The sequence below is a fragment of the Cervus canadensis genome, chromosome 24 (assembly GCF_019320065.1).
Source record: "Cervus canadensis isolate Bull #8, Minnesota chromosome 24, ASM1932006v1, whole genome shotgun sequence".
NCBI classification, from domain to species: Eukaryota; Metazoa; Chordata; class Mammalia; order Artiodactyla; family Cervidae; genus Cervus; species Cervus canadensis.
In genome coordinates this window covers 12,881,951-12,909,262 of record NC_057409.1, presented here as the reverse complement: position 1 = coordinate 12,909,262, position 27,312 = coordinate 12,881,951, and the positions used below count along the sequence as shown (strand labels likewise).

The following is a 27,312-nucleotide window of genomic DNA, read 5'->3' as shown; positions in this document are numbered from 1 at the left end:
TCTCATAAGAAGGTGGGACTTCATGGCAGGTCCTGCTAATTTTCTGCACTGGAGGAAGCTTCACATAGCAAGTGAACTCTCAGTGTCTGGACCGAGCAGACTTCTTGCAGGAATTCTGCAAGTGCCTCCTATTCCTTTCCTTTATTTCAACACAAAGGGAGAATAGATCCCAGTGTAACTTGTTTAATAGTCACAATAGATTCATTCCAGCTTTTCCTAAGAGTGAGGCAGAAAAATCCCTGATTGCATGGGAGCATCGGGGGACTTGTGGCTCACAAAGGGGGACTTGATGGTGGGTCCCCCAGATTGCTATGACGCATTGATGACCCAGCTGTGGGAAAAGCCTAGGCCAGGACCTGACACACAGTTGGTGGATTTGTTTAGTAATTATTCTTGTCCTGGTTTGGGCTTCTCTCTGAGGCTCAGGGCAGAGTGAAGACACCGGTTTCTAGAACCAGTCAAGCCTTGGTTCACATCTCCATTCCTCCACGGGTAGAATGTGTAACCTCGGGCAACTCACTTTCCCTCTCTGTGCCTCAGTTTTTTCTTCTGTAAAACAGGGATAACAGTACCTCCCTGAAAGGGATGAGGAGAAGATTAGAGGAGTGGTTAGCCTTCCTGGTGGCTCAGAGGGTAAAGCGTCTGCCTGCAATGCCGGAGACCCAGATTTGATCCCTGGCTCGGGAAGATTCCCTGGAGAAGAAAGTGGCAACCGGCTCCAGTATTCTTGGCTGGAAAATCCCATGGACAGAGAAGCCGGGTAGGTTATGGTCCATGGGGTCGCAAAGAGTCGGACACGACTGAGTGACTTCACTTTAGAGGATTAAAGGCGTGGATCCAGGAACATGCTTAGGAAACACTAAACAAGAGCAGTTTTTGTAGCTGGGCAGACCTGGGTTTGAATCCTGCCACCAGCACCAACTGCTGTGTGACTTTGGGGGGGTGCCTTGACCTCTCTGAGGGTCTAACTTCCGTCTGGAAATGGGATTGGTCACAGTCCCTGCGTCCAAGGATGGTGGTGAGCATCCTGTCAGCGGGGTTTTGTGAGTGGAACTGCTTAAACTCCAGCCCTGAGCCTGGCAGACAGCAGGCAGCGGAGATGTAAGGGATGCCCCTCCGGGAGTGGCAGGGGGCCCCCCCATGCTGTCCTTCCCCTGCCGCCCCGCCCCAGCTGTGACGCCCACACCCCGGCCTGTCTGAGGGGCAGGAAGGAAGTGAGGAGGGCAGCCGGCAGCTTCCCCTTTTCTGCCCCTGCTCCAGGCTCCTAGTTCCTTCCCCGCCAGTGCCTCAGAGGAGGGGAGGCAGCATCATGGCGCCCCGTGCGGCCGCCATCCGCCAGACCTGCTGCTGCTTCAACGCCCGCATCGCTACCACCGCCCTGGCCATCTACCATGTGGTGAGTGTGCGGGTGGCCCTGGGCGCTGCGTGTGTGTGTGTGTGTGTGTGTGTGAGAGACAGAGAGAGAAAGAGCCCCACCCCCCAACTACTGAACCCCCTTGAACGGGAGGACCGTTGCTCACCCCCTCTTCGTAGAACCCCGGCCCCGTCCCTTCCCTGCTCTGGGCCTTGGGGTCCCTCTCTGTCCAAAGTGCGGGCCGGGAGTGGGGTTTGGGGGCAGGGGGACCTCTGCGGCAGTGGCAGGAGTGGAAGGAGGGGGTCCTTGTTCTAAGCGAATGTAGCTCCCATTCTCTCTGAGGCTCAGTTTCTGCCTCTGTGAAATGGAACCTTCAACTCCACGAGCTCATTCAGGAGCACACAGCCCCAGATGTGAAAGTGCTTTGGAAACCCGGAATCTCGGGAGGAACGTGAGCGGGGAGTGTTGTCAGGAAATGGGGTCAGGTCACAGGCCCGGCTGCACCGACTCTCTCCCTGGGGCCTGGGCCACTGGAAGGGATGGGAAGTGGGAATCTCCCTTTTGTGCTTCCAGAGGGGCCAGAGGGGCCAGAGTCCTCTTGGCTTGACTTGCATGTGAGCGGGGGGACTGGCCTGGCCCTGGAGACTGGGGCCAGTTGAGGAGGAACAGGCCCCCTGGTTCCCCTTTGGAGGCTGGTGCGCACAGCCAGGCATTGAGTCTTGTCTCTTATAAACTCAGAGTGACTCTGGGCGAGTCATAGCCCCCGCGGGCTAGAGTCTCTCCCTCTGTCTAGGTGGCTGAAGGTTGGGGTTCTCTTTTCGGGCCCTGTCCAGACCCATCCCCCTAGCCCACATCTCTGAGACACACGCAGCTCACCAGACCCAGTGCCTCCCGCCCAGGGTGACTCAGGGCCTGTGGTTAACAGTTCTTTTATGAGCCTGGAAGGGCTTCCTTAAAATTAGCCTAAATCCGGCAATGCTGTGGCAGGCTGCTGTAAACGGTTCAGACCTGGTTGCATCTGCTTCCTGTAGCAGGCAGAGCCGGCAGGGCCGTGGCCAGAGCCCAGCCTTCAGAGCGCTGGTGCTGCTCAGGGTTCAGCGCACAGTCTCTGGATCCTGACTCTCTGCGCCAGTCCTGGCCTCATCACTTCCTAGCTGTGCAGCCTTGAGCCACTTACTTAACCTCTCTGAATGTCTGTTTCCTCGTCTAAAAAAAAAAATGAGCTTGAGAATAATAAATAATACCCCTCTGATGGGGTTGTTGCGAGGATCAAGGGCATAGATATCTACGAGGCACGTAGAGGGGCCTGACAGGCAGTTGAAATTATTATTAGCAGGGCCTCAGACACAGAGCCTGAGGCTGGCACACCCATAAGTCAAGCGGTCAGATCCCCAGAACACTAGTTTTGGGCGGAGCTCAGAGGTTGCTCCGCCAGGCTCCTGCCAGTGTGAGAGTGATTCTGAGAGAAGTGAAAGGCACTTGACTGTCCCCAGACCAAGTCCTTGGGGCCTTTTCAAGCTCTGAGATTGTATCATGTTCTTGGAAACACAGTGTCCTAAGCAGGGGTGTCCCTGTGGGAAGCAGGCCCCTGGGTCTCTACCCTTGCTCTGCCGCTAACTGGCATGCAACCCTGGACAGGCTGCTTCCTGGGGCCTCAGCTTTTCCCTTACAAGATGATGGATGAGGGGTGTGGACTGGCTCAGAGGCCTCAAATGCCGATGCGTCCAGGGCCAGGCAGCTCCTGTAAGTGAGCTCCCTGGGGCCCGCGGACCTCGCCGTGACCTGGGAAGCCTGTTCTGCGTCTGTTCTGGCAGCTGCTTTCTGTTTCCGCCGATTGTTGCTCTGCGGCCCCAGCCGCCACTCTTGTGACATTTGCAGAAACAGGAAACACGGGCTTTTATGTCACAACTTCTGCTGTCTCCGTGTTGGTGACTGATTTGAGAAAAAAAAAAAGAAATCCCTGGGCAGACCGAGTCAAATCTACTTGCAGGCTGCGGGGCCCGGAGTCTGCCCTGCAAACCCCTGACTTTGTGACTCTTGAGGTTTCCTTTTGCTCATGCCGTCCGAGATCCTCACCTGTACACAGTGACGGGACATCAGCCCCTGCCCACAGAGCTGGAGGATGTGTGGGTGGGTGATCAGGGAGCCTTCTTGGAGGAGTGCCACTGGGAGAGGTGTAGTTTGGTTCTGAGGATGGTGGATCTGGGAGGGATAGGTGTGCAAAGTTGTGGAGGCTGAGGACTGTGGCTTGCACTTGGGACCCTACACAGACCAACCAGAGGCTTTAGGTTGGGGAGTAGGAGGTGGGAGAGGATTGGATTGATAAGCTAGATGTTGGACCTTCACGACAGGGCACTATTGATATTTGGGACTGGTGCATTCTTTGTTGTGGAGAGTGAACGGTACACTGTCAGATGTTTAGCCGCATCCCCTGGCCTTTATTTACAAGATACCAATAACGCCCCACCAGCTGTGATGACCCAAAATACCTCCAGACACTGTGAATGTCTCCTGGGGGTGAAATCACACCCAGCTGAGAACCACCGTCTTTCATGTGGGTCATGGGGAGCCATGGGATGTCCTAGAGCAGAAGGCAGGAGAAGGGAAGAAAAGTCTAGAAGCCGGCCTGGGCAGTATTCTCTGGGCTGGGATGCTTGTTTGATTCCAGTGGAGGATGGTCCTCCTGCCCTCGCTGTGAGAGGTCTTGCTCCTTCCCAGAAAGGGCAGGGCTTTCTCTGTGGCCTGGCAGTCAGGCAGCAGGTGTACTGTCAGGGCCTTGAACATATGGATAGAAAAGTAGAAGCTGCCCTCCAGATGTATTGATCACCTAGAGTGGTGTCATCTGGAGCCAGTCGTGGGTGACAGCCCTGCACAAGGAGAGCTATTCGTGGACGGGGCCCCTCTAGGGAGGGTTAAATCGGGCTCTTGTCATCCTGAGACAGTACCACCGTTTACTGAGTCATTGGGGGCGTTATTACTGCAGGACCTCCACGTCCAGCGGCCGGAGGACCCTCTTCCCCACTTCACTGGGTTTGTGTAGAGGATTCCCTGGGTCACAAATGATTTCTGACCCAAAGTGGCACGCCTAGAGGAGTCAGAGAACTTTCATAAATTGGTCTCTTTGGTTCTGGTTTATCTGGCAGCCCAAAGCATGTCTGTCCCAAGTTAATGGCAGGAGATAAGGACCCCAGGAGGTCCTTTTGCCCAGAAATATCTCCCTCCCAAGGTGCCTGGACTTCCATTAGAAATTCATTGTCTGATAAAAAGCTTACACCCACAGTGATTTCAGCCCTGTAGCAAGAGGATACACTGAAACAAGGTCAGGAGGAAATGAGACTGATGCTGGCCTTGGCTTGTCTCTGGGTTACAGGTTGTGAAAGCTCTATTTTTTTTTCTACTTTTCTGTATTCTCAGTATTTGCGACAATGAACATGTATTACTTTTAAAAATAAATGTTTTATTTTTGAACTGTTTTGGATTTACAGAAGAACTGTGAACAGAGTTCCTGTATACCCCCTTTCTGGGCTCCCGGATTGATAGCCTTTTACATTAACATGGTGCATTTGTCACAACTGATGAGTCAGTATTGATACACTATTATTAACCATAGCCCATACTTTATTCGGATTTCTTCAGCTTTTCTCTAAGATCCTTTTTCTCTCCCAGGATCCCAAGTTGTATATAGTCATCACGCCTCCTTAGGTTTCCCTGGGCTATGATAGTTTTTCGGATTTTCCTCATTTTTGATGACCTTCACAGTTTTGAGGAATATTAGTCACGCATTTTGTCAGATATTCAACAAATGGGACTTGTCTGGTGGTTTTCTCCTGGTTAGACTTGGACAATGTGTTTTGGGAGGGAGATTACAGAGCTAAAGTGCCCTTCTCTGCACTGCATATTGAAGGTATACACTTCCACATGTCTTATCACTGTTGATGTTGACCTTGATCACCTGGCTGAGGTCCTGTCTGTTGTGTTTCTCCACTATAAAGAGACTGCTTCTCCACCAGTGTTCTGCTTGACTTACAGATCTGCTGGTAGCAGGCTCCATGTCTGAGGCACTGCTAATAAGAAATCACTCAACCTCTATTATTTAAAGGACCCTCTTGTCAATGTGGATTCACTCTCAACATGTCTTTCTTTTCCATGCCCAGCCCCAGGCCAGCACACAGGCCTGACTCTTCCATGGCCTCTGTCCTCTAGGGGTTCCAACCTACCAAGGAAAAACTGTGATAACGGTGCTGAAGGATAACAGTGCTGGCTTGGATGGGGGCACAGACAAGCCGCCTTAGCTCAGCCCTGGCATAGAAGATATGGGCTTCTCTGGTTGCTCAGAGGTAAAAAATCTGCCTGCAATGTAGGAGACACGGGTTCGATCCCTGAGTCACACAGGAGACATGGGTTCGATCCCTGAGTCAGGAAAAATCCCCTGGAACCCACTCCGGTATTCTTGCCCTGAAAACCCCATGGATAGAGGAGCCTGGTGGGCTATAGTCCACGGAGCTGGAGTAAGAGTTGGATTCTACTGAGCATACACCAGGTGGAGGCTGGGGATTCAGGAAAGCCTTGTGGGAAGAAGCCTGAGTGCTAAGTGTGAGCAGGACTTTGCTTGAGAACCTAGAGGGAAAAAGGGCATGCTGGCCGAGGAAGCAGCAGGTGAAGCTTTGGAAGCCCTGAGAAGCTCATGGAGCTGGGATGGAGGGAGCAATATTTATGAGGTGTGGTAAGGGAGGTTGCAGAGGTCAGCAGGGGTAAGAAACTGGAACAAATCTCTGGCTTCTTTCATGGGTCTCTGCTTGCCCTAGTTCTCTCATTTCATAGAGGAGTGAACAGGCTCCAGAGGGTCCCTGACTTGCTCCAGGTTGCACAGGGAGATGGGTGCTCCAGACCTCAGCTACCAGCACACACCCAGTGTGTGGGATGAGCCCCACGGGTGCAAAATTGAACTCCTTACCTGGTCCATGGCCCAGGGGTGGTCCGTCTGTCTGAGAGGCCCTTCTCTCACCCAGCGTTCGTTTCCTCTTCATGGTCCGGCTCATAGGAAGAGGCTTCCTCCTCCAGGAAGCCCTCTTGTTGGTCCTCCTGAGAACTGCAGTGGCTCCTCTCTCTCTGCTCCACTTTGGGGCCTGAAAAGATCGTGGACTCTTCTCCATCACTCACTGATGCTGTGACTGAGCAGGCAGTTGCCTTTGCTGTCTGGGCCTCAGTTTCCTATCTATTAAATGGGGCCAGTGGTCCCTGTCTCAAGGGTGATGGTTTTGAAATATTGAACTGATGTGGCCCTACGAGAGAGGGGGGCTGGCAGGCAAGTGCCCAGTGTGGGCTGTGGGACGTGACCAGAGGCCACTCCCATTTCTAGAGCTCATCTGTTCAGAGTCTAAAAATAGGTCCTAACTGTTAGGTCCATCTGTTAGAACCTCTGCCTTCACGCCCAGTGGCCCCATGTGGGGCAGAAAGAACTTGCTCTGTATGCTGCCTGAATGGGGGGGCAGTGGGGGTAGGGTGGGAATCATGGCCCCTCTCCAGAGCCATGGCCAAGGCACCCTGGTGGGAACTCAGCTGTCCTCCCCATCTCTGGGGTGTGCACCCTGCCTTCTAGCTTATAAAATGTCAGAGGCCTTCAAGGGGACCCCTGGACCCCCTGGGCCCAATGTGGGGTGGCAGGCAGGGCCTTCTGGGGAGCAAAATTAGTTAGGCTCTTCTTGCTACCCCAGGCCTGGTGGGCTGAGTGATGGTGGCCATTCATCTGTGTGAGGTGGGCCTGGATGGGCCAGACCCCAGACTGAGCCTCATCCCATCCCCACTTCCTGGTTCTCAAGCCCAAGGAAAGAGAAAGAAAGGGCTTCTGGAAATGGAAGGTGGTGAATGGTGGTTCCAGCCACTGGGGGGTCACCTTGGCTGGAGGGACCCACTGCTGTCAGAGAGCCATACCAGCCCCGCGGAGGGTCCTCCCTGGTGCAGGGGCTGGGACCTCACTCAGACCTGGCCCTGTGGCTGGAGGGCAGGGCCTGCGGGGGCCAAGGTTCTCAGTCAGCACCCTAGTCCAGAGCTGCCACCCCCCCTGCCCCGGAAGGGAGGCTTTTATTTTGAGCCCAGGGCAGTGGCTCAGAACCGGGACTTCTATCTGAGCTTACTGAGGCCTGCATTGGTCTCCCGGGGGACCCCACCCCACCGGGGGCCCAGAGCCTTTCATGAGGCAGGAAGCTGAGCAGGGAGCTTGCAGAGCGAAGGGGCTGGCTGGGCGCCTTCCAGCCCTCAGCCCTGCCTGCTGCAGGCACAGTGGGTCCCTCTCCTTCTCTGAGCTTCAGTTTCCTCCCCTGTCAACGGGGGGCCAATGACCATGACCGACACAGTCAGAGACTCAAAGAGAGCCAGGTGGGAGACCCAGCAAGTGCCTCACAAATGGGAGCTAGCCCTGGAGCCCCCATTTGACAGGAGAGGAAACTGAGGCTTGGACAGGCCAAGCGACTTTGCAGCCTGGGGTAGATCCAGAACAAGAGCCCAAGAGTCCTGCTCGAGGCCCAGGCTTTGCCGCTGTTGCTCCAGACGGTGGCGGGGGAAGGGCGGGTTTCTTGGCAGCCGTGGAGTGGGATTCAACAGAAATATCCGGTGAGCCTTGTTCTTAGAAACACTGAACCTGTGGGCAAAGATGCGGTCTCTATTTCACCTGTAAAATGAGGGGGAAATGACTTCTCCTAAATGTCATAGTAACACTTATTATCACAGGGGGGGCGTTTGCCCTGAAGGTAAATAAGGAATTGATGCTTTCTGGGGATAGTTTGGGGATGTGCAGGAAGTGGAGGAGGATGGGAGCATGGACTCAGCTTGGAGACTCACTCGGAGCCCCCAAATGGGTGCCCATAAAGGATGACCAGCGCCCCATCCTCCAAGAATAGCAGAGACCCCCTGGGATTCACCGGGTCAGAAAGTTCACCCTCAGTGCCTGTTCCTTCAGGGGAAGGCTTGCCCTCCTGTCTTCTTTCACAGGGGCAGGTCTGAAAGGTCAAAGGGCAGAGGGCAGAGGGCAGGCCTTGCTAGGCTGTTGCACTCAAAGCCCAGGCAAGGGACGGGGCTCAGAGGATGATGCACTGGTTTTCCCAGATGTCGGCCCAGAGCGAGCTGCTCCCATGCCGGCACTTTCCACTTTTCACTGCAAAGTGATGAACCATGGGGTGTGCAATCCCAACCGTGTTCTCTGCCAGCTCCCGGCCTTTGCACGAGCTGTTCCTTCTCCCCGGAGTGTTCTTTCTCCCTTTCCTGCCAACCTCACAGTCACATCCCTGGAAAAGCACATGTCCCCTTAGCATCTCCTGCATCCCTCCACCAGCCCAGCCACCCAGCAGCAGCTACCGTTTCCTGGGGGCCTCCTGTGTGCTGGGATGTGCTGAGCCCAGGACACAGTTCCCCAAGAGAAGCTTCTTGCAGTTTCCTAAATGCGCCTCATCCTTTTTTGCTTTTGCTGTTCCCTCTGCCTGGAACACCCTTCCTACTGCCCTTTGCGAGAAATCTTTAATTCTCACCACCTCTCAGAAGCCTTCCTAGAGCCCTGACTCCTAGACCCTGAGTTCTCAGCGTTTCCCCCTAGCCCAGGCTGGCCCCCACCTTCACCTGTGGGGGCCCTGGGGGTCCTGTGGTCTGGCCTGGAGGCGTGAAGGCTCATCCAGGGCTTGGCCCTGCCTGATTCATCTTCGTCATCCCCAGAGCCTAACACGGAGTAGGTGGCTGCCAATCTCAACTGTATTTTACTTTTGCAGAACTTTTATTGATGCATAATTTCTATAAGTACATGTCTTGATGACCTTTTTCAGGATGCAACATCCAGGTAACCTCCAGACTGAGAAATAGGACGGGACCAGCCCCCAAGGGCCCCTGGTGGCCCCTGCTCATCACTACGCGGCCCTCACTGACTTCTTTCAACCCTCGTAGTTCTAGAAGCACCCAGGGATGAGTTGACACATCACGGGCTCTTCTTTTCTCTCAACACTGTGTTTGTGACCTTTCTCTGCATGACTGTGTGTATCCACTTTGTTTCCCCCTTGCTGTATACTATTTCACTGCATGAATATATCAGAGTATGTTTGCCTCTTGTAGGGAGGGGATAGACGCGGGTTGTTTCCAGCGTGGGGCCCTTACCATGGCCACGGGGACCTCTAGCTTGTTGTCCACCCCAGGCACGGTCACTTGCTCTTTCTGAAGATCACGTCTTTGGTGGCAGACGTCTGTCAACCTCATCTGCTCCGCACAACAGCCCTGCTAGTGGGTGGGGCCTTCTCTCTGTTTTACAGACGAGGAAACCGAGGCGCAGAGGTGTCGAGGGGCCAGGTGGGGCGAAGGAAGGGCGGTTGATAGGAGGAGGGGGCAGGGATGGGAGGGAGGACCGTGCAGCTGGGCTCCCAGGGAAGTGAGGGCGGCCTGGCTGGGGCAGCCGCTGAGCCGTGGCTCTGGGAAGGCGCACCAGTGATGGTATCTAGGCCGGCTGGGGAGGTGTCTGGGGAGATAGCACCGCAGAGGCGGGAGGGGGGAATGGCCCCCACCCAGTTGCCCCTGATAAGCTGCGACAGGAAGTATGGGGTGGGGTTGGGGGAGGGGAGCTTCCTCCCGACACTGAAGCATCTGGTTCTTTTCTCCCATCCTCTGGCTAGACAGCCCCAGGCACCCACCGCCCCCACCACTGCCCCAGGGAAAACAGGGTGGGTGGGTGAGGTGAAGAGGACTGAACTTCAGGGAGGGGGTGATGATGATGATGATGGGAAGGAGGAAGATAACAATAATGACAGCTTGAAGGTGCAGGAGTCCATGAGTTCCTTAGCCCCCAGAGCCGGAGGATGTGGGGTCAGGTTGGAGCAGCCCCGGAAGGCGGGAAGAACTCTGCGCTTGGGACCGGTTTCCCATTGTGTGAACCGTTTCATTTCTGTCGGCGAGGGCGGAGGACAAGCCGGGGCCTGACTCCTTGTGCAACCTTGGCTCAGGCACCCACAGGCCCTGTTCTCCGATTGGAAGTGGTTCAGCAGTTCTGACCTCATTGGCTTGTGAGGAGGAGTCAGTGGAGTTAAAAGACAGGAAATGGCCCACGTACCAGCTGTCACATAGTAGATGCTCACTGAGCGTTAGATCTCTCTGTAGATTTTACCCCCTGGAAGCTCAGAGGATAGGTCTCTGCCTGCCTGCTTATGAAAGGTTGGGTCCTAAGCCCCTTTAGGAGGTCTGAGAAGCATGGGCCCCCATTCTTGGACTGGGAAATGGTGCTTGATCCCCAGAGTCAGGGGATCTGGTGCCATCACCACCTTCGCCATGACCTTCATCACCACCATCATCACATCATGCAGTCAGGCGTGCCGTGGACATCAGCAGCAACAGCATGGTCTAACAGTCTTTGCAGTTAGTTAGTTACAATTCCCAGCAGGCCTGTGGCTAGCTCCGTCACCACCACCCTGCCACCTCCACCGTCACCTCTATCATCACTGCCCGTAGGATCATAACCCAGCCACAGGGCAGCCAGGTCCCTGCCTCCCAGCTCCCTCACCATTGTCAAGCCCTGACCTGACCCTCTCCTCCATTCAGCGGCGGCATCACCACCGTTATGGCCATGTTCAATAGTGCTCCTATACCCCTGCTCCCCCTCTTCCTCCTCTCCTCCTACAACCGATGCTGTAGGGAAAGGCAGTTAGAGAAGGTGAGGTTCGGAAAAAGAATGAGACCGGCACTTTACAGGAACAGATCACCTTTAATGAGGCGAGAAGGGGCAGCAGTCAGATACGTGAGCTGCTGCACTAACCCAAGAAATGAGTAAGTATATATAGGCATGTATGGGGAAATCTACTGTCTTAAGGGGGCCTGTTCTTCTCCAAAGTTGTTCAGAGTAGTTATCTCTTAAACGGCTGGGGCAAAGAATTCTGGACTGGCCAGAAGCTGGGACTATCTAGGAGCTGGGGGTAATCAACCTTAACGTCCATTTTTTTTCTTCGGGTGAGAGAGTTCTTTGTTTTGCATAGAATGGTGGGGAGGACCTGGAGGGGAGTTTTAACTCCAGGCTATTTTGAGCTGTGTACCTTTCCTTCAGCTGCCCTTTTATTTTAACTCCGGCTGTTGGTTGCTCCTCAGAACCGCCAGGAAAACAAGTAGAAATTCTCCTGGCCTCCCAGCCACTTCCCCCATCACAACGGCTTAGGGAAGTTGTGTGTTTGTTTTTGAGAAAGAAGAGCTGGGGTGGGGATGAAAGTGGGAACTGAAACCAGGGAGAAGGCGAGGGAAGAGGTGAGAAAGGGGAATGGAGAGTGAAGGCGGCAGTGGGCGGGCTGAGCGTGGTCAGAACTCTGCGGTCGGTCGCGTAGCCTGAGCCTTGGTGCGGTGTCCGGAGTACTCAAGCTGATGGTTTCTGCAGTATGTTCGCTGTGTGGCCTTGGGCTGGTCACTGCCTCTCTCTGGGCTCCACATGCCCACGGTGAAGACCCCTCTTTCAGGGAAGAGTCATTCCTGCCCCTGAGTTTCCTTGGATCTGTTCTGCCACGCTCCAGGTCTCTTCCTGGAATGCTTTTCTCTCCTCTCTACTGGAAAACTCCTACTTCTCCTTCAAAGCCGTGGTCAAGCTTTTCCTGTTTGTGAAACCTTCCCGGAGCCTTCCAGACAGCTCTGATCAGTCCCTCATCAGGGACTCTCAGCCTCCTGCATGTCCCATGACATGGCTATGATCACTCTGGTTACCTGTTGGATCCCTCTGGGGACTGTGACACCTGCAGGCCAGGGTCAGAGGCCTTTCCAGAAAGGGCCTGGAGGCGGTGTGTGCTCAGAGAGTGTTTACTGGATGAACAAATAAGGGAGCAGGTGTACACCTGCCCAACAGTGTGTACTGATGGGGCATTTGCTATATTCCAGGCTCAGGGCTGGAGTGCCGTTTGACCTGATAGCAGCCCTGCCAGGCAGGTCCAATTATTATCCCATTTCCCAGAGAAGGAGACTGAGGATCAGAGAGGTTAGGAGCTTGCTCAAGGGCACAGAGCTGGGGTAGGGGCAGGGTCACTTGAGTCCAGCACCCTGGCTCTTAGCTGTAACTGACCAAAGATGCCATGATGGAGGAGCAGGTGGGCAAGTGAATGCCGTGTGCCCGGGCATTGTGGGAGGAGAGAAGCTCCATTCCTGTCCCAGGAGGGCATGAATCATGGCCCAGGCGGGCGCTCAGACTCAGGGAGAGGACAGCTCTGCTCTGGTGGGAGGAGGGAGGTGAGGGGAAGGGGAGGGCCAGGTGGCCTGGGCAGTCTGGACTCTTGGGGTTTCCTGGTCTCTCCCAGCGTATGCTATAGGTAAGTCAGGTACTTTCTGGAACTACAAACAGCTCTTGGTTGGGGACTTGGGTGGAGCAGTGAGGACTTTCTGATGAGTGGGGTACATTCCGGGGTGGGAGACCCTGGGCAGCCTGGGTGTGACATGCCATGGGCGGCAGGAGTTGAGCCATTCCAGTGAGAATGGGGGTGACTCTCTTCATTGGCTGGAGGGGATGAGCTGAGGTCAGGGAGGAGCCAGGACTCGGCCTTGGTTATCTAGCTGTGAGACAGTGGGAGAGGCCTCTTCTACCCCAGCTGTTGTCCCTTGAACTGTGGGCGTAGGGTCTGTGGCCTGGGGAGGGCTGGCGGATGGTTGGTGAGACCAGGGCTGGGCCCCAGATCAACCACTCAGCCTGGAGTGGAGCCTGGACTCTGGGAGCCCAGGCAACAGGGTTCATATCCCAGCCAGGCCACATGACTCAGGGCACGTGAATTTTCCTCTCTGAGTCTCCATTCCTCATCTCTAACATGGGGAAGATATCGGCTCTCTTGCAGGGTTTTGGGAGATGGCGGTGCAAGCCTGTAGATACAGGTCTGAGCACAGAGCGGGTGCTTAGGGAAAGTCAGTTCCTTCATCTCCTGTGGAACTGAGATGCCTGTCTTCCTCCTGGATCAGGGACTGGTGTCTTCACGGTTAGAGGCCAGCAGGGGGTCTGAGTCAGACTCTGAGGTTGCTCTGCAAGGGGTCTGAGTCAGACTCTGAGGTTGCTCTGGGGTTGGTTCCTGCCTCTGTGAGCCTCCAGGTTCTTATCTGGCAAATGGGGACAGGATTATCTCTCTCCTCCTACCGGAAGGTTGGGTGAGAAGGTGAAACGGGGTAAAGGAAGAGGTTGGTTTTAAGCACAGGTGGTCTTTTACAAAAGTGGAAATGCTTCTAGTGTCTGCTGCTGCTTCTCACACAAGCTGTGGGAGGTGGAGGAGGCGGCTGAGGGAAGGGGAGGCGGGGCCCTTGCTGGCTCTACTGGGCTCTCACATGGGAGTGGGGGAGGAGGGCAGACCTCAGGCAGAGCCAGGAGGTGGGGAGATGCTGGGAGGACACTGGAGCGGGGAAGAGAATCAGATCTAGCGCCCACTGGCCAGGGGTTCCACAAATGACCAGCTGAAAGGCTTTGGACAAGTTACCGGACCTCTTTACGCCTCACTTTTCCCTTCTGTGAAATGGGGGTGGGAGCATTAAGAACAGTCCCTTTGCTGGATTTGGGAGGATCACGGAGATGGTGTGGGTGGTGAACCAGGCATGGAATCAGGCTGTATAAATGTCCCCCCTCTTCTCTCTCCTTCCTGAGATCCCAGGATATTCAGGAGGGGGTGGTTGGAGAGGGGTAGTTAGGACGTTAGTAGCAGGATTGCAGACACGGCAGCAGGGCTATGGGAGAGTGTTAGGGCCAGAATTGAGAATCTCGGGAATGATTTGTGGGTTGGCACCGGCTTCCAAAGTGGGGTGATACCCAAGGTGACCACTGGGGCCTCAGAGTGACAATATTATAATTTCTGAATTGTTCAATCATGTTCTCTATTCATTTCTGGGTATGTTGTGTATAGGTTTTATGATGTTCACTCTAAACCAGGGTGGTAGCACATGCGTATAATTTGGGAATCAAGAAACAGAGTAGTGTGTGCAAACGATTTTATTGACATAGGTACATGATCAGAGTATCTGAGCCCTCTGGAGTCAGGAAAAGCAGCACTCCGAGGTGACTTGGGGAGCGGGGTGTGTGGGAAGGCATCGGGACAGCCCTGGGACACTGGGACTCCAGTCTCCTCATTGTCCCCAGCTTGCTGTGTGTCCTTGGTCCAGCCACCTAACCTCTCTGAGATTAGAAAATGAGCAGAAGGAGTTTATAAAAGAAGCAGACAGACTCTTTCTAGCAGCTAGAGGTCGAGACTGTCTGATTCTGAGTTTCGTCCTAGACTCAGACAATCCTGGACTCTTGGGACTTCAAAGGCTTCCTGTATCACGGCTGACAGATCCTTGTGCATTTCTAAGCCCGGCTGTGGCGAGTCATCTGTGCTCTGCTCGCATATCCCAGGGAGCCCCAGAGCTTGCCATCTTTCAAGGTGCCCTGTTCTGTCCTGAACTGAGCCGTCACGTGCCTCCCTTTCTCTTTCCCTCTTTACAGGGGAAACTGGGGGAAGAGGGGCTGGAGCGCCAGCCTTCAGGAGGTGAGGAAGCAGCCTTTCTCTCTCCGAGCTGTTTCCTGTGGGTACCAGCCACAGCCCCCACCACATCTGCCTTCTGCTCTGAGCTGCTTTTGTCCTGTTGAAACAAAACCTTTTTCACCAGGTAGAGGGGGCCCCATGTCAACTCACACCAGCCAAAAGCAGCTTATGCTGAAGCCACTGCAGGGCTTGAAGCTCAGTGCTTTGCAAACACAATTTATTTCCCATTATATCCAATGCTTGCCAGTTTCCAGATGAGGGAATTTGGAGAAATAAAGTGACTTGCTCAAGGTCACATAATGACCTGGATTTGTATCCATCTCTGCCTGACTCTGGAGCCTAGCTCCTCATCAGTCTTCTTTGCTGTTCCTTTCTGCCCCCTGAACAGGATGTAGTATGGCAGGAAGACAAATTGAAACCTATGTCTGAGCTAAAAAAAAACCCATCACAAGTCAGCCAGGGGGAAACAGATGGTGGGTGTCTAGTTGTTTGTCAGCTGAGCATCAGTTACTAGTGCAGGGCCGCCTAGAAAGCCCATGCAAACTTGGGCCATATTAATAGAGGTAGGCCATCCACTGCAAGGGAGGAGACAGTCTTTTTCACAGTGTGGTCAGATGGCACCTGGAGAAGTGTGTGTGTATGATGGGGAGAAGGCTTGCTGTAAGGACATGAACTCAATGAAGATTAAGTTTGCTGTGGATGGAAGCATTCAAGTAGAGGCTGCATGGTATAGGATTCCTACCTTAGAAGATGGAGGGCAGGGATAAGGTGACCTCTGAGGTCCTTTGAAACTGCAGCGTTGTGGCTGAGCCACAGCTATTGCCAGGACCACAGCAATGCCCATCAGGTTTGCCCCTTCTCTGTCATTCTTAGCAAGGGTCCCCTGAGGGAATAGGATTTATCTGTTCATCCATCCATCCATCTGTTCATTCATCTACAGCAGCTAGAGCAGTGAACAAGAGAGACACAGTCCTTTCCTCAGTTCAACTCAGTCACTCAGTCGTGTCTGACTCTTTGCGACCCCATGGACTGCAGCACGCCAGGCCTCCCTGTCCATCACCAACTCCCAGAGCTTACTCAAACTCGTATCCATTGAGGCACTGATGCCATCCAACCATCTCATCCTCTGTCATCCGCTTCTCCTCCTGCCTTCAATCTTTCCCAGCATCAGGATCTTTTCCAGTGAGTCAGCTCTTCCCATCAGGTGGCCAAAGTATTGGAGTTTCAGCTTCAGCATCAGTCCTTCCAATGAACACCCAGAACTGATTTCCTTTAGGATGGACTGGTTGGATCTCCTTTCAGTCCAAGGGACTCTCAAGAGTCTTCTCCAACACCACAGTTCAAAAGCATCAATTCTTTGGCACTCAGCTTTCTTTATAGTCCAACTCTCACATCCGTACATGACTACTGGAAAAACCATAGCTTTGACTAAATGGACTTTTGTTGGCAAAGTGATGTCTCTGCTTTTTAATATGCTGTCTAGATTGATCAGAGCTTTTTTTCCAAGGAGCAAGCATCTTCTATAATCCAGAGAGAATAATAGCAACAGCAATAATAGCACAGACTGTGCTTATTATTTGTCAGGTACTTTAAGTGAATCATGCCATCTGGCCCTCCTACAACCTTATGAGACAAATATTAGTATTATCTCCATTTGCATGTGAGGGTTGAGAAACCAGGAGGACTGGCATTCATAGATCAGAGGCTCCCAGGTCTGAGCTGATGATCCCAAGAACTTGAATTTCTGTTATGCTCAGATGCTGTGACTAAGATCTTGTGATGTCCAGAGCCTGTCGTTATAAAAAGGGGTACAGAGCAGGGGCCCAGTCCCTGGTGAGAGTCTTCCGTTTCCTCCACTTCCTCAAGCCTGACCTTCAGTAGTCACAGTTACCACTTCGCTAAGAACTGGGTGTGGTTCTTAGTGCTGTCCGGCGATGTTCTCCTTTACTTCCCCCATTAGCCTCCTTAGGTAGCTCTCAGGTTTATCCTCATTTTACAGATGGGGAAACTGAGGCACAGAGAGGTCAAATAATTTGCCCACGGTCACATAGCTGGGAAGAGGAAGGTCAAGAGCTTGAGCTGCCTCTCTGTCTAGGCCACGCTGTATCCAGGATGCCTCACTGCCCGGCATTCCACCTCCTCCAGGACCTCTCTTTACAGGCCCCGGCTGCACAGTGTTGGGGTGTGAGGGTTGGTGGTGGGGCTGTGCAGACCCCGGCTCGCTGACGCTCTGTTCTGCCCCCAGATCATGAGTGTGTTGCTGTTCATTGAGCACGCGGTGGAGGTGGCCCACGGCAAGTCCTCCTGCAAGTTCTCGAAGACGGGCTACCTCAGGATCGGTAGGTCGAGGGGAAGCTGAAGGGTGGGGAGGGGTGAGGGGAGAGGCGCCGGCCAGGGGTGGGCCAGCTGGGGCTGAGGCCCTGCCACTCGTCCTTTATGACGTCTCCAAGTGGAGAAATTCTCACGTGTCTGTACGGAGTCTCCAGGTGTGAGAGCAAATAGGAGGGTGCTGGCGGCTCAGACAGTAAAGAGTCTGCCCACAGCGCGGGAGAGCCGGGTTCGATCCCTGGCTCAGGATGCTCCCCAGGAGAAAGGGAATGGCAACCCACTCCAGTAATCTTGCCTGGAGAATCCCATGGACAGGGGAGCCTGGTGGGCTACAGTCTATGGGGATGCAAAGAGTCGGCCATGACTGAGCGACTGACCCACTTTGCAAACCTAACCAGCCTTTCTAGGCTGCACTAGTGGCAGGGGCAGCAGGACTCTCCCCTGCTTACCCCAGACGGCCGCCCGTCCCTCAGCTCCTCAGCGTGGGCTCAGCCCCTGCTCACCTCTCTGGTCTATCTCTCATCTCTTTCTGCTCCCACCACGCCACCCTCCCCCTGCTGCGCCGACCACATCGAGCTGGGCCCTGTCTCGGGGTCCCTGCCTGGCCTCCTGGCTCACGGGCCACCTCCTCAGAGGCCTTCCCAGGCCCCTGCCACCCCGCTCCCTCTCTTGCACCATCCTTGTTACCTGAAATGTTCTGTTTGCAACTTGGTAGCCCCTCAAGACTGAGAACTGCAGGAGGGTGGGGCCTGGGCGTTCTTGCTCACGGGCATAGTGCCCACACCAGAGGTTCCCAAAGTGTGGTCCTTGGAACCTGGAATGCCTCCCTAGGAGGCACTTCTGGGCCTCTTACCGCTCTCTTTGCCTTGCAGCCGAACTGGTCTCCAGCTTCCTGCTTATCACCATGCTCTTCATCATCAGCTTGAGCCTGCTGGTTGGCGTGGTCAAGGTGAGGGCCTGGTTGGGGAGGGGCAGGGAGTTGGGACCTGGGGGGTGGGCATGGAACGCTCCCTGCCCTCCTGCCCTCTCCTATTCACACCCCCTACATGGGCAGCCCTTGATGCTGAGAGGTGGGAGGCAGGTATTTGGCGGAGATCCAACTTGCACCCTGAGATCTTCACACTTAGCTTTCGGAAACCCTCCCCTTTTTCCATGCCAGACCCCTCGGGCTGGAGGCCCCGGTTTCCTATGAAAATATGTCCTCCACGGGTGAGGGTGTGCTCAGCCAGCTGTGGCCGCTGCTCATCACCGACACTTTGGCTGAACTAGCTGCCGAACCACATCCTTTTGAACTGCAGGTGGTGGCAGGGAATTTGGTAGAGAGAAAAGGAAGGGGCATTTTGAGGCTTAGGTGGAGGGGAGGAAAGCAGTGGATTTTGTAATCAGTGAGAGGAGCCCAAGCAGAGGGGAGGGTGTAGATGCATCTAGCTCAGTGCCATCCAGCTAGTGGATGAGAGAGACGGGCTGTGGCTCAGCCTCCTGCAAAGAGGAACCTGTCTGTCCCTTGGCACCCCTGGGAGTGGGCAGGAAGCCAGGGCCCAGGTCACACACTCATGGGAGTGGGCCCCAGAAAGAGAGTCCTTCCTGGGCAGATGGTGGGCTGGGCATCCCAGGACCAGCAGGGTGGGGTGGTGATCTGGTGCTGGTTTGGAATATCTTCACCTTGCTCCAAACACCACTGTTCACTCCCTAGCTAAGATCACTCTCTCGGGAGCCCTGCATTGCAGGGAGGGCTTTCGCCTTGGTTCCCGGTGGTTCCTGGGGTGTCGTGCTGAGACACAAATGGTCCTGCTAGGAAAATGGATCAGATCGTCCCTGAAGCTTCTGAGCTTTAGCCTGGGCTGATTCAGCTGCCTCCTGAGCGATTTTGGATAACCACATGAGAAACCACGAAACCACCTTTTCTCTGATTTTGTCCCCAACTGTGGGTTCCTATGAATTCATACTGGTCACAGTGGTCACTTGCTTTCAGTTGAAGGAGAGGGATGTCAGCCTCGGCCTCCCAGGGCCTCTCACTGTGACTGAACATCTCGGGAGGCACGCTACACAGAGGCCAGACCCATTGTTAAAGCAGCGCAAGCTTTCTTTTTCACACCTTCAGGCCTTAGCTCCTGCCAGCCCTGCTGCCTCCAGTGCCCCCCCTGCCCCCTGCTTCTTTCCAGCTCTAGTCCCAGTGCCTCCACTTCCAGGAAGTCTTCTCAGATTCCTTTTCATCTGTCAAATGGACACAAAGTCTTTCCTGCTTGGGTTTGTAAGAGTGAGTTGAGGCAGACCCGGGTCCTAGAACCCTGCGCGCTTATCTCTGTAGATGAGGACTGTTCCTGGTGTTCCTGCTGTCTCCCAGGATACCGAAACTCGGGCCTGGGTCTTGCCTTCTCCCCGTGTCCAGAGTCTCGCTCAGAGGAAGGCATGTGGATCCCCAAGGGGTAACCTCAGCTGAGCTGCACAGATGATTTGGGAGAGCATAGAGTTCCCAGGGAAGGAAGGACGTTGTAGGCCAGGTGGGGGGCACCAGGGACCCTCAGGCTGCATGGGACAGCTTGTGCAAAGGACCCCAACCATGCTGGACTTGCCTTTCAGAACCGGGAGAAGTACTTGCTGCCCTTCCTGTCCCTGCAAATCATGGACTTCCTCCTGTGCCTGCTCACTCTGCTGGGCTCTTACATCGAACTGCCCGCCTACCTCAAGTTCGCCTCCCGGAGCAGCAGGCGGGTGGTGAGTATGTCCCGTGTCCCCGTCCCGTGCCTCCCAACCTCCAGCGGGGGGGACAGAGGCGCTCAGGCTGGTGAGAGCGGGAGCCCACAAGGCCCCTTTGTAGTTGGTAAGCTTGAGCAAGTCCCTAAGCCCCTTCAAATCACCCCACGTTTCTTCCTGTAAAATGTGTCTGAGATCATGTCTCATCCATATGTCTAAGTATTAATTGGGGAATGCATGCACAGGGCACGCGGCATGTGGTAAGTAAGCATGGAACAGAGGTGAATTTACACCATAGGAAAGGGGATGCCCCATTTCTGTCCCCAGCTCCTGCTTTGTCCCTCCTTTGTAACCACGTTGAAGAAAGTAAGGGAAAGATGGTGAGCATCCTTGGTGGGAATGCCCATGACACCTGGTGCCAATCACTGACTGCTTCGTACAGTTGCTTTCACACTTCTCCTGTCTGTGGCCTTTGAGGAGACTGACAAGCTATGCTGCAGATGACCCTGGGCTGGCAGTCAGGACACCCTGGCTCTTTTCCTGGGTCTGCACCAGCCTGTGGTGGCAATGTCTGAGGAATGAGCTTCTGTTTCTTTCTGGGTACCATGGATCAGAGAATTGTTGGTGTTTCTGGCTGGCAGTCTCTCAAACTGAGGGTCCACTCTGTGCCCCATGGTACCCAGGCTTTTGGGTTGGGGCTGACTTGCTGGTCTGTCTTCTTCCTCCAAAGAGCCCTTCCAAGGTCCCACTGATGACCCTACAGCTGTTGGACTTCTGCCTGAGCATCCTGACCCTCTGCAGCTCCTACATGGAGGTGCCCACCTATCTCAACTTCAAGTCCATGAACCACATGGTAAGTCTGGGCTGAGGATTCACTGCCATCACTGGTGGTGTGGCCTTGAGTGAGTTGCTTCCCCTCTCTGTGCCTCAGTGCTTAGGCTGGGTTCTCTGAAAGTGGAGCTGGGTGGGGAGATTCTTGTGCGAGTGATTTCCTGAAGGAGAGTTCTCAGGAAGAAATCTGAAAGGAGCCAGGGAAGCAGGTTAGACAAAAGGAAGAAGCCAGGCAGATATGTGGCTTTAGGAGTAGCCCTGTGGGATCCCAGAGGGCCCCCTGCAGTGTGAACTGCAGTGCAGAGATGGTGATAGTTTTTCATTGCTCTCTAACAAGTGATCCGCAAACATAGTGACTTAAAACGATAAGCAATTGATATCTCAGTAGTTTCTGAGGATCGGGAATTTGGGAGTGGCTTAGCTGGGTTGGTCAGATTCAGGGTCTCTCTTGAGGTTGCCTTGAGGGCATGTGACTGTGGACTCCGAGGGCTTTTCTAGGTCTGGAGGATGCACCCCCAGGCAGGCTTACTGGGGCATGGCTCTGGGGCTCTTTGCCTCGGTTCCCAACTCTGTGCACCTTTGAGAAGGCTGCTTGCATCCTCATGTCATGGTTGCCAGCTTTCCCCCAGCGAGTAGCTGAGTAGCCGAGTGAGAGCAAGAAAGAAACAGCCATGTGGTCTCCGAGGTCACATGTGCCTCTGGCACATCCTATTGTTTGTGAGAAGTGAGTCCCTAAATCGAGCTCACACTCAAGGGAGGAGTGTCAAAGGATGTGTGCACATATTTGCGTATGCCATAGGGATTGTTCCCCTAGAGCAGGACCTTCCATCAACCAGTCCTGCTGTGAGCTGCCCCTAGGGGAGGGGACATGCCCCCCAGGTATTTTAGGATTAGGTGGATCTGTCAGCCAAGACTACCCTCCGGAGAAGGACATGGTTGGGGGGTGGGGTGGGGAACAGGAGCACCAGCCAGATAAGGGTCATCTGGATGGGCAACAGCTGCGTTTGCCTCTCTGGGTTTGCTCCCCTGCCAGACAGGGCTGATGGTAGGTTGCACTGGCCTCCCAGGGCCCTTGCAAGGATCATCTGAGATAATGTGTTCCTATGTGCGTGGAGAGCTGGCTTTTGTTCCTGTTAGAGTTCTTTAGGGCAGAGGCACTGAAATGGCCCCCAAATCTGTTGCAGAATTACCTCCCCAGCCAGGACGGTATGACTCACCACCAGTTCATCAAGATGATGATCATCTTCTCCATCGCCTTCATCACTGTCCTCATCCTGAAGGTGAGTGGTCCTTGCCCCACGGCTTAGGGAGGAGTGATGAGCTTGTGCTGCTCTGGGCCCTCCCATGCCAGGCTGTTAGGAGGCAGGGAGGCGTGTCTTCCACTTCTGCCCTCACTGCTGTTGGCTCCAAACTCCAGTGCTCCCCACACCAGCTCCTCTGACCCCACATGGGATCCTCAGAGACCCCCTATTTAGAGCAAGTGGATCTGTGAAGACCCAGCTGGGTTTGTCAGGGACTTAATGTGTGACTCAGAGAAACCCTGATCTAGGGGAAAGAGGAGCTATTCTGTCTGGAGTTAGATTCAGAAAGACCTGGATTTGAATCCCAGCTTTCCCTTCTGTAGCTGTATGGTTGGTTTTCAAGTCACTTCTCTCTGGGTCTTGGGTCTCACCTGTGAAAGGCACATCCTATGTCTTGCTTTGCCCGCGTCAACAGTTTTATGTGATTCAGGCACCAAAATGTAGCCAGGTCCTGAGATCATATTATTAGAAGTTTCGTGATGAGAAAGAGGAAGGAGATTGGTTTTATTTTTCTCGGGAATAGTCAGACCCAGAGGATAGAGTTCCATTTCAGGTCCCAGTTCTCAGAGATATGGTGACAGGAGTGTGTTAATTGTATCAGTCGCTAAACACATACTGATACATCTCTGGTCAATAATGGGCTTCCCTGGTGGCTCAGTGGTAAAGAACCTGCCTGCAATGGTCAGTAACATTTGAGTAACAAAAGATGTGCTAATACGTCTCTGGTCAGTAATGTGTTAATAGCAGCACAACAGGAAGATGAAGGGCTAGACAACTCTGCTGTCTTAGGGAGTCAGTGAAACCGGGGCAGTTCAGCTTGAGAAAGAAATGACTCAAGGGGGATGTGATCACTGTCTCCAAGTACCCGAAGGACTCTCATGGGGATTCTAGAGGCCACAGTGGGGACCTGTGGCCGGAAGCCACAGGGAGGCTGATGTTGACTCAAGAGAAGGAAGGGCTTTTAAAAGCGTTCTTTTCTGATTGTGAAAGTAACATATGATCGCTGTAGAAATTTAGAAACTACTGATGAGCAGAAAGAAGATGATCAGCCCACCATCCACCACCTCTCAGAGAGTAGCACCTCGGATATCTGGGTGCATTTCCGCCCCCTCTTTTTTTACGGGTGGTGTTACCAGACATCACTGCCTCCTTTCATCTGAGGCCCTGAGCAGTCTCTGCTCTCAATGACAAACTGGAAACAGCTTCACTGCTTTTAACCCTCCCTCAAAGGACTGAGCTATCACAAGAGCATCAGTCATGCTCAGTGAGAATATTTCTGAAGGCTTGGGGGAACCCAAGTAGGGGGTTCACATCATACACGCTGCTAGAGAAAGGTGCCCAAATGCCAGCACAAAACTCCACCCTCAGCCCTCTCCTATTCTTTATTTTCATCCAGTGAGGGAGGGTGCCTCACTGGCCACCCTCCACCTGCTTGCTTTGCCTGGGCCCTTCATATTTCATTCTTTTATAGCTCATTTTATTTATTTTGGCTCCCTATAAGTCTCCATCATGGGACTCCATAAGGCAGGGGACCTTCCAGATACCTTGCTTAGAAGGCACTTTAGGGGCAGAGAGAGACTTACTGGCTCTTGTTCCTTGAAAGCACCCCTGGGGACTTCACTCCCCACCCTGGAAAACTTCTCCCCAATTCTTACATCAATTGCTAAGAGAAAACTATTGCTCATGTCATCTGATAGATATATGCATCTGTACATATAATTTTTATGCATTGATAAACACTACTGCATACAGTTTGGTAATTTGCTTTTAAAAAAAAATCAACATATCATAAGCGATTTTGTAGAAAACTTTCCTGGCTGTTAGCTCTGTCTCAGGAGGGATGGAGCCACCTTAGGAGGTGGTGAGTTTCCTGTCCCTGGGGTGAAGAAGCAGGATCTGCAGGAATGTTGCCAGGGTGGCTGGAGGGTAGCCCAGACGCCTCCCCAAACCTCCTTCCCGTGCTGAGTCTGTGGGGCAGTGAAAAGGGAAGCACTTTGGATGCCTGAGACTGGCAGGTGAGGCCCCCTCCAGCCAGAAGAGGGGTCTGAGCAGCAGCAGTTGAATGTGGCTTTGGGGGTGAACTGGGGCTCCCCAGGAAGCACCTAGCATCTGTCCCAGGCCTGCTGGGGCAGTGAGAAGGGGATCATGAAGCATATCCTGACCTGGGCCTTTTTTCCAGGTCTACATGTTCAAGTGTGTGTGGAGATGCTACAGATTCATGAAGTACATGAACTCGGCTGAGGAGAGGAGTGGTTCCAAGATGCTACAAAAGGTGAGCCTGCTGGGCAGTCAGGTCCCAGGTCTGCCCCTCACTGTGTCACTGAGGGCAGGTCTCTCTGCCTGGCTCGGTCTCAGTTTCTCCACTCGTGAGATGAGAGTCGGACCAGAAGAAGTGTGAAGATCCCTTTCCACTCTGATTGTCTAGGATTCTGTTCATTCACTCACGCATTAAACATCTTCTGCCTCTTACTCTTTCTTGGCCTCACATCCAACCCTTGGGATGCAGAGAAAATTAAGATGCCACCCTGTTCTGGAGGAGAGCATAGTCCAGAGTGAACCTAGACATGGAGATTCAGTCACAACTTGCTGTGAAGCTCAAGGGCAATGGGAGCACAGAGGAGGCACCTAGCCTTATCTGGGGTTTCAGGGAAGGCTTCCTGGAGGAGGTGGCACCTGACCAAAACTTAGACTGTCAGTTGGTACAAATTAGCTGAGAAAGGGGAAGGGATTTTCCAGGAAGAAGGGTGACATGCACTAAGAAGCAGCTGATTAGAGAAATGATGCAAAATTGCAACTGGTTTAAATTATTGAAGGCTTAGTTTCCTCATCTGTAAAATGGGGATTGTATTGGTTAAGACTTTTTTTGGGTTGCTAGTGTCAGAAACCCAACTCAATCTTACTTACGTTAAAAAAAAATAGGGAATTTATTAATTTGTAGAACTTGAAAGTCCAGTGTAGGTCTGGTTCAGGTACAGCTGAGGCCTGATGTCCAGAAATGATTTCATTTTCGGACATCCCTGTCTGCATGGTGACAAAATAGCTGCCAATAGCCCTAGACTGACATCTCACCCTCTAAGTAACCCCAACAGAAAGAAAGACATTCTAGGAGCATGTCTGATTGGGCCAGCCTGGGTTACAAACCTGTCCCCAAACCAATGATGGATTCCCAGGGGGGATGAAATTCTACTTTGAGTGACCACCCCAGGTCTCATATCCACTCCCTTAGGTCAGAAGGATGATCAGTTCTTCTGAAAGCGCATGGACTGAGAAAGTTTTCTCAGGGAGAATGGTATACTGTTCTCAGAACAAGGGGGCTTGATGCTGAACAGGCAGAAGCAAGTCCGTCTGCACCTGTCTTGTTCGTGTAATGCCAGCACATAGTTAGTACCCAAAGCATGCTAGTCGTCATCCTCATCATCATTTTCATCATCTTGCCAGAGGTGGGAATTGGAGCTGCTTGATCCCGGGTTGGGATGGTGGTCCCATCTGGTCAGTTCTCAATCCTCATCTCTCTGTCTCTCCCAGGTGGTCCTGCCATCTTATGAGGAAGCCGTGTCTCTGCCATACAAGGTTCCGGAGGGGGGCCCAGCACCACCCCCGTACTCAGAGGTGTGACGCTCGCCAGGCCCCAGCCCTGGTGCTGGGAGGGGCGGAGCTGCCTCGCAATCCGCTTCTTTGCTTTGGTGGCCCCCGTGGCCTGGGTGAACCACCTGGCTGACTTTAGGACCATCCGCTTGTGTCCCCCTCGCTGGCCTGCTTTTTCTGCGGGGCCTGGGAGATGCTCACAATGGGTCAACCCTTTTAGGCTGAATGATTCCTCGGGTCTCAAAAATTCAGTCCAACAGCCCTTGGCTTCTTTCGATCAGCTCTGACATTGGTCTACATGATTGGTCTTTCTAAAGTCAGTGAGTTTGCTTATGTAACTCTCAACTTGACCAGTTTTACTAAGGGGCTGACAAATCAAAAACACACTTGTCAGTTCAGTGAAAATAATGTGGTCAAACAACAAAGTCCATTGCATTGGTTTGTAAATAGTTGTCAATTCACAGAGCAATTTAGTCAAGTAATCATCAGTTGATCCTCCCCACCAAATACATATGTCCAGTTTCTTCCAATAGTTGCTTAAACAATGATTAAGTCAGCCAACCCTCAGTTAATTTAGTGATAACATCCAATAATAAAAAAAAAACTCAAATTAGTCCCTAAACCATTCAATTCAATCTAGTCCAATAACCCAACTGCCTGCTGTGGTCAGTTCAGTCCTTGTGAGTCCTGAATAATTGTTCATTCAAATGAAAATGCAGTCAGACATTTGCCAAAACAGGAAGTAGCAGTTGTTGTAATCATCAAACAGCCCCTACAGACACACAATAGGTTTGCTAAAGAGTTGTCATCCTCAACAACCAGTCACTCACGGCCAGTGTGGTCACATAGCCATGGGTCCTGGGAAACGGGTGTCCTCAAACGCGGTCATCTCTAGTAACGCACTATTGGCCCATTCTGCGGCCTGTCCACCGCCAGTTAGCCGTAGGCTACCCAGCTCTGCCTGACACTTGGGTCAAGCAGAAATTCAGCCCTGAAATCAGGCAAATGCATTTGTTGGACTAAATCCACAGGTTAGTTCAGTCAAAACAGGCAAACCCTTTGTGGGCACAGACCCAGCCCTGGGGGCTTATGTTGGTGGGGCCATAGGGAAGGTTTTGGTACCTGTACCACCTGTTCTGTCTGCCTCCCTGGGGGCCAGGATTTCTGAGGGCACAGATCCAAAGGTGGAGAGAAGGCCACAGAGGCAGGTTCTCTGGGGTCTGTGGGGGGGTGCAGAGGGAGAGGGCTGTGCAAGGGGCTCCCCACCAACACCCCTTGTGTCATTGCTTTGTGTGATGGGGAAGAAGTTTTAATAAAGCAGCAACACGCTTCTCTTTGGCTCATGTGGTTCCTAAAATATGGTGTGTGGCCAGGGTTAACCTTCATCACTCCAGAGCACACACACACACACACACACACACACACACACGCTGTTCTTTCGGTCCAGAAACTCACAGGGCCCATGTCCAGGTAGGGAGTGTCGTGACCTGGCACTGTTTCTGATCACAAATCATGGACCCTGTAAACACCCTCAGGTTTCCCAGGCAAGGTGTGAACTGCATTCACCTGGACGGCACCCACCTGGAGCCAGGTCCCATGCTGGGCACTGGGGTGACCACAGTGGATCTGAGTGGCCTCCAGTTACCCTTCAGTCTGGGTAAGAGGAGGCAGAAGCATAAATGATTGTAAATAGCCTGTAATGATTATAACACCATCATGGGGAAAGTCTGAGGGACCCCGT

General features: G+C 53.2%; 1 protein-coding gene across 1 annotated transcript; it reads left to right on the top strand.

The window, feature by feature from the left end:
* Nucleotides 1-1,227: 1,227 nt before the first annotated feature.
* Nucleotides 1,228-26,903, top strand: LAPTM5 (lysosomal protein transmembrane 5). Its single transcript, XM_043445401.1, has 8 exons — nt 1,228-1,396; nt 17,078-17,171; nt 18,033-18,109; nt 19,741-19,875; nt 20,585-20,707; nt 21,870-21,965; nt 24,166-24,258; nt 25,512-26,903. Exons 1-8 carry the CDS (start codon nt 1,310-1,312, stop codon nt 25,599-25,601), a joined length of 795 nt encoding a protein of 264 aa, XP_043301336.1. The 5' UTR covers nt 1,228-1,309; the 3' UTR covers nt 25,602-26,903.
* Nucleotides 26,904-27,312: the final 409 nt, after the last annotated feature.

What these genes read in the sequence shown, in the direction of transcription:
- LAPTM5 (XM_043445401.1), top strand. Translation starts at nt 1,310, where the DNA reads ATGGCGCCCCGTGCGGCCGCCATCCGCCAGACCTGCTGCTGCTTCAAC. An exon ending in CCCTGGCCATCTACCATGTG is followed by an intron (nt 1,397 to 17,077) that starts GTGAGTGTGCGG and finishes TTCTGCCCCCAG; the next exon opens with ATCATGAGTGTGTTGCTGTT. An exon ending in TCAAGTCCATGAACCACATG is followed by an intron (nt 20,708 to 21,869) that starts GTAAGTCTGGGC and finishes AATCTGTTGCAG; the next exon opens with AATTACCTCCCCAGCCAGGA.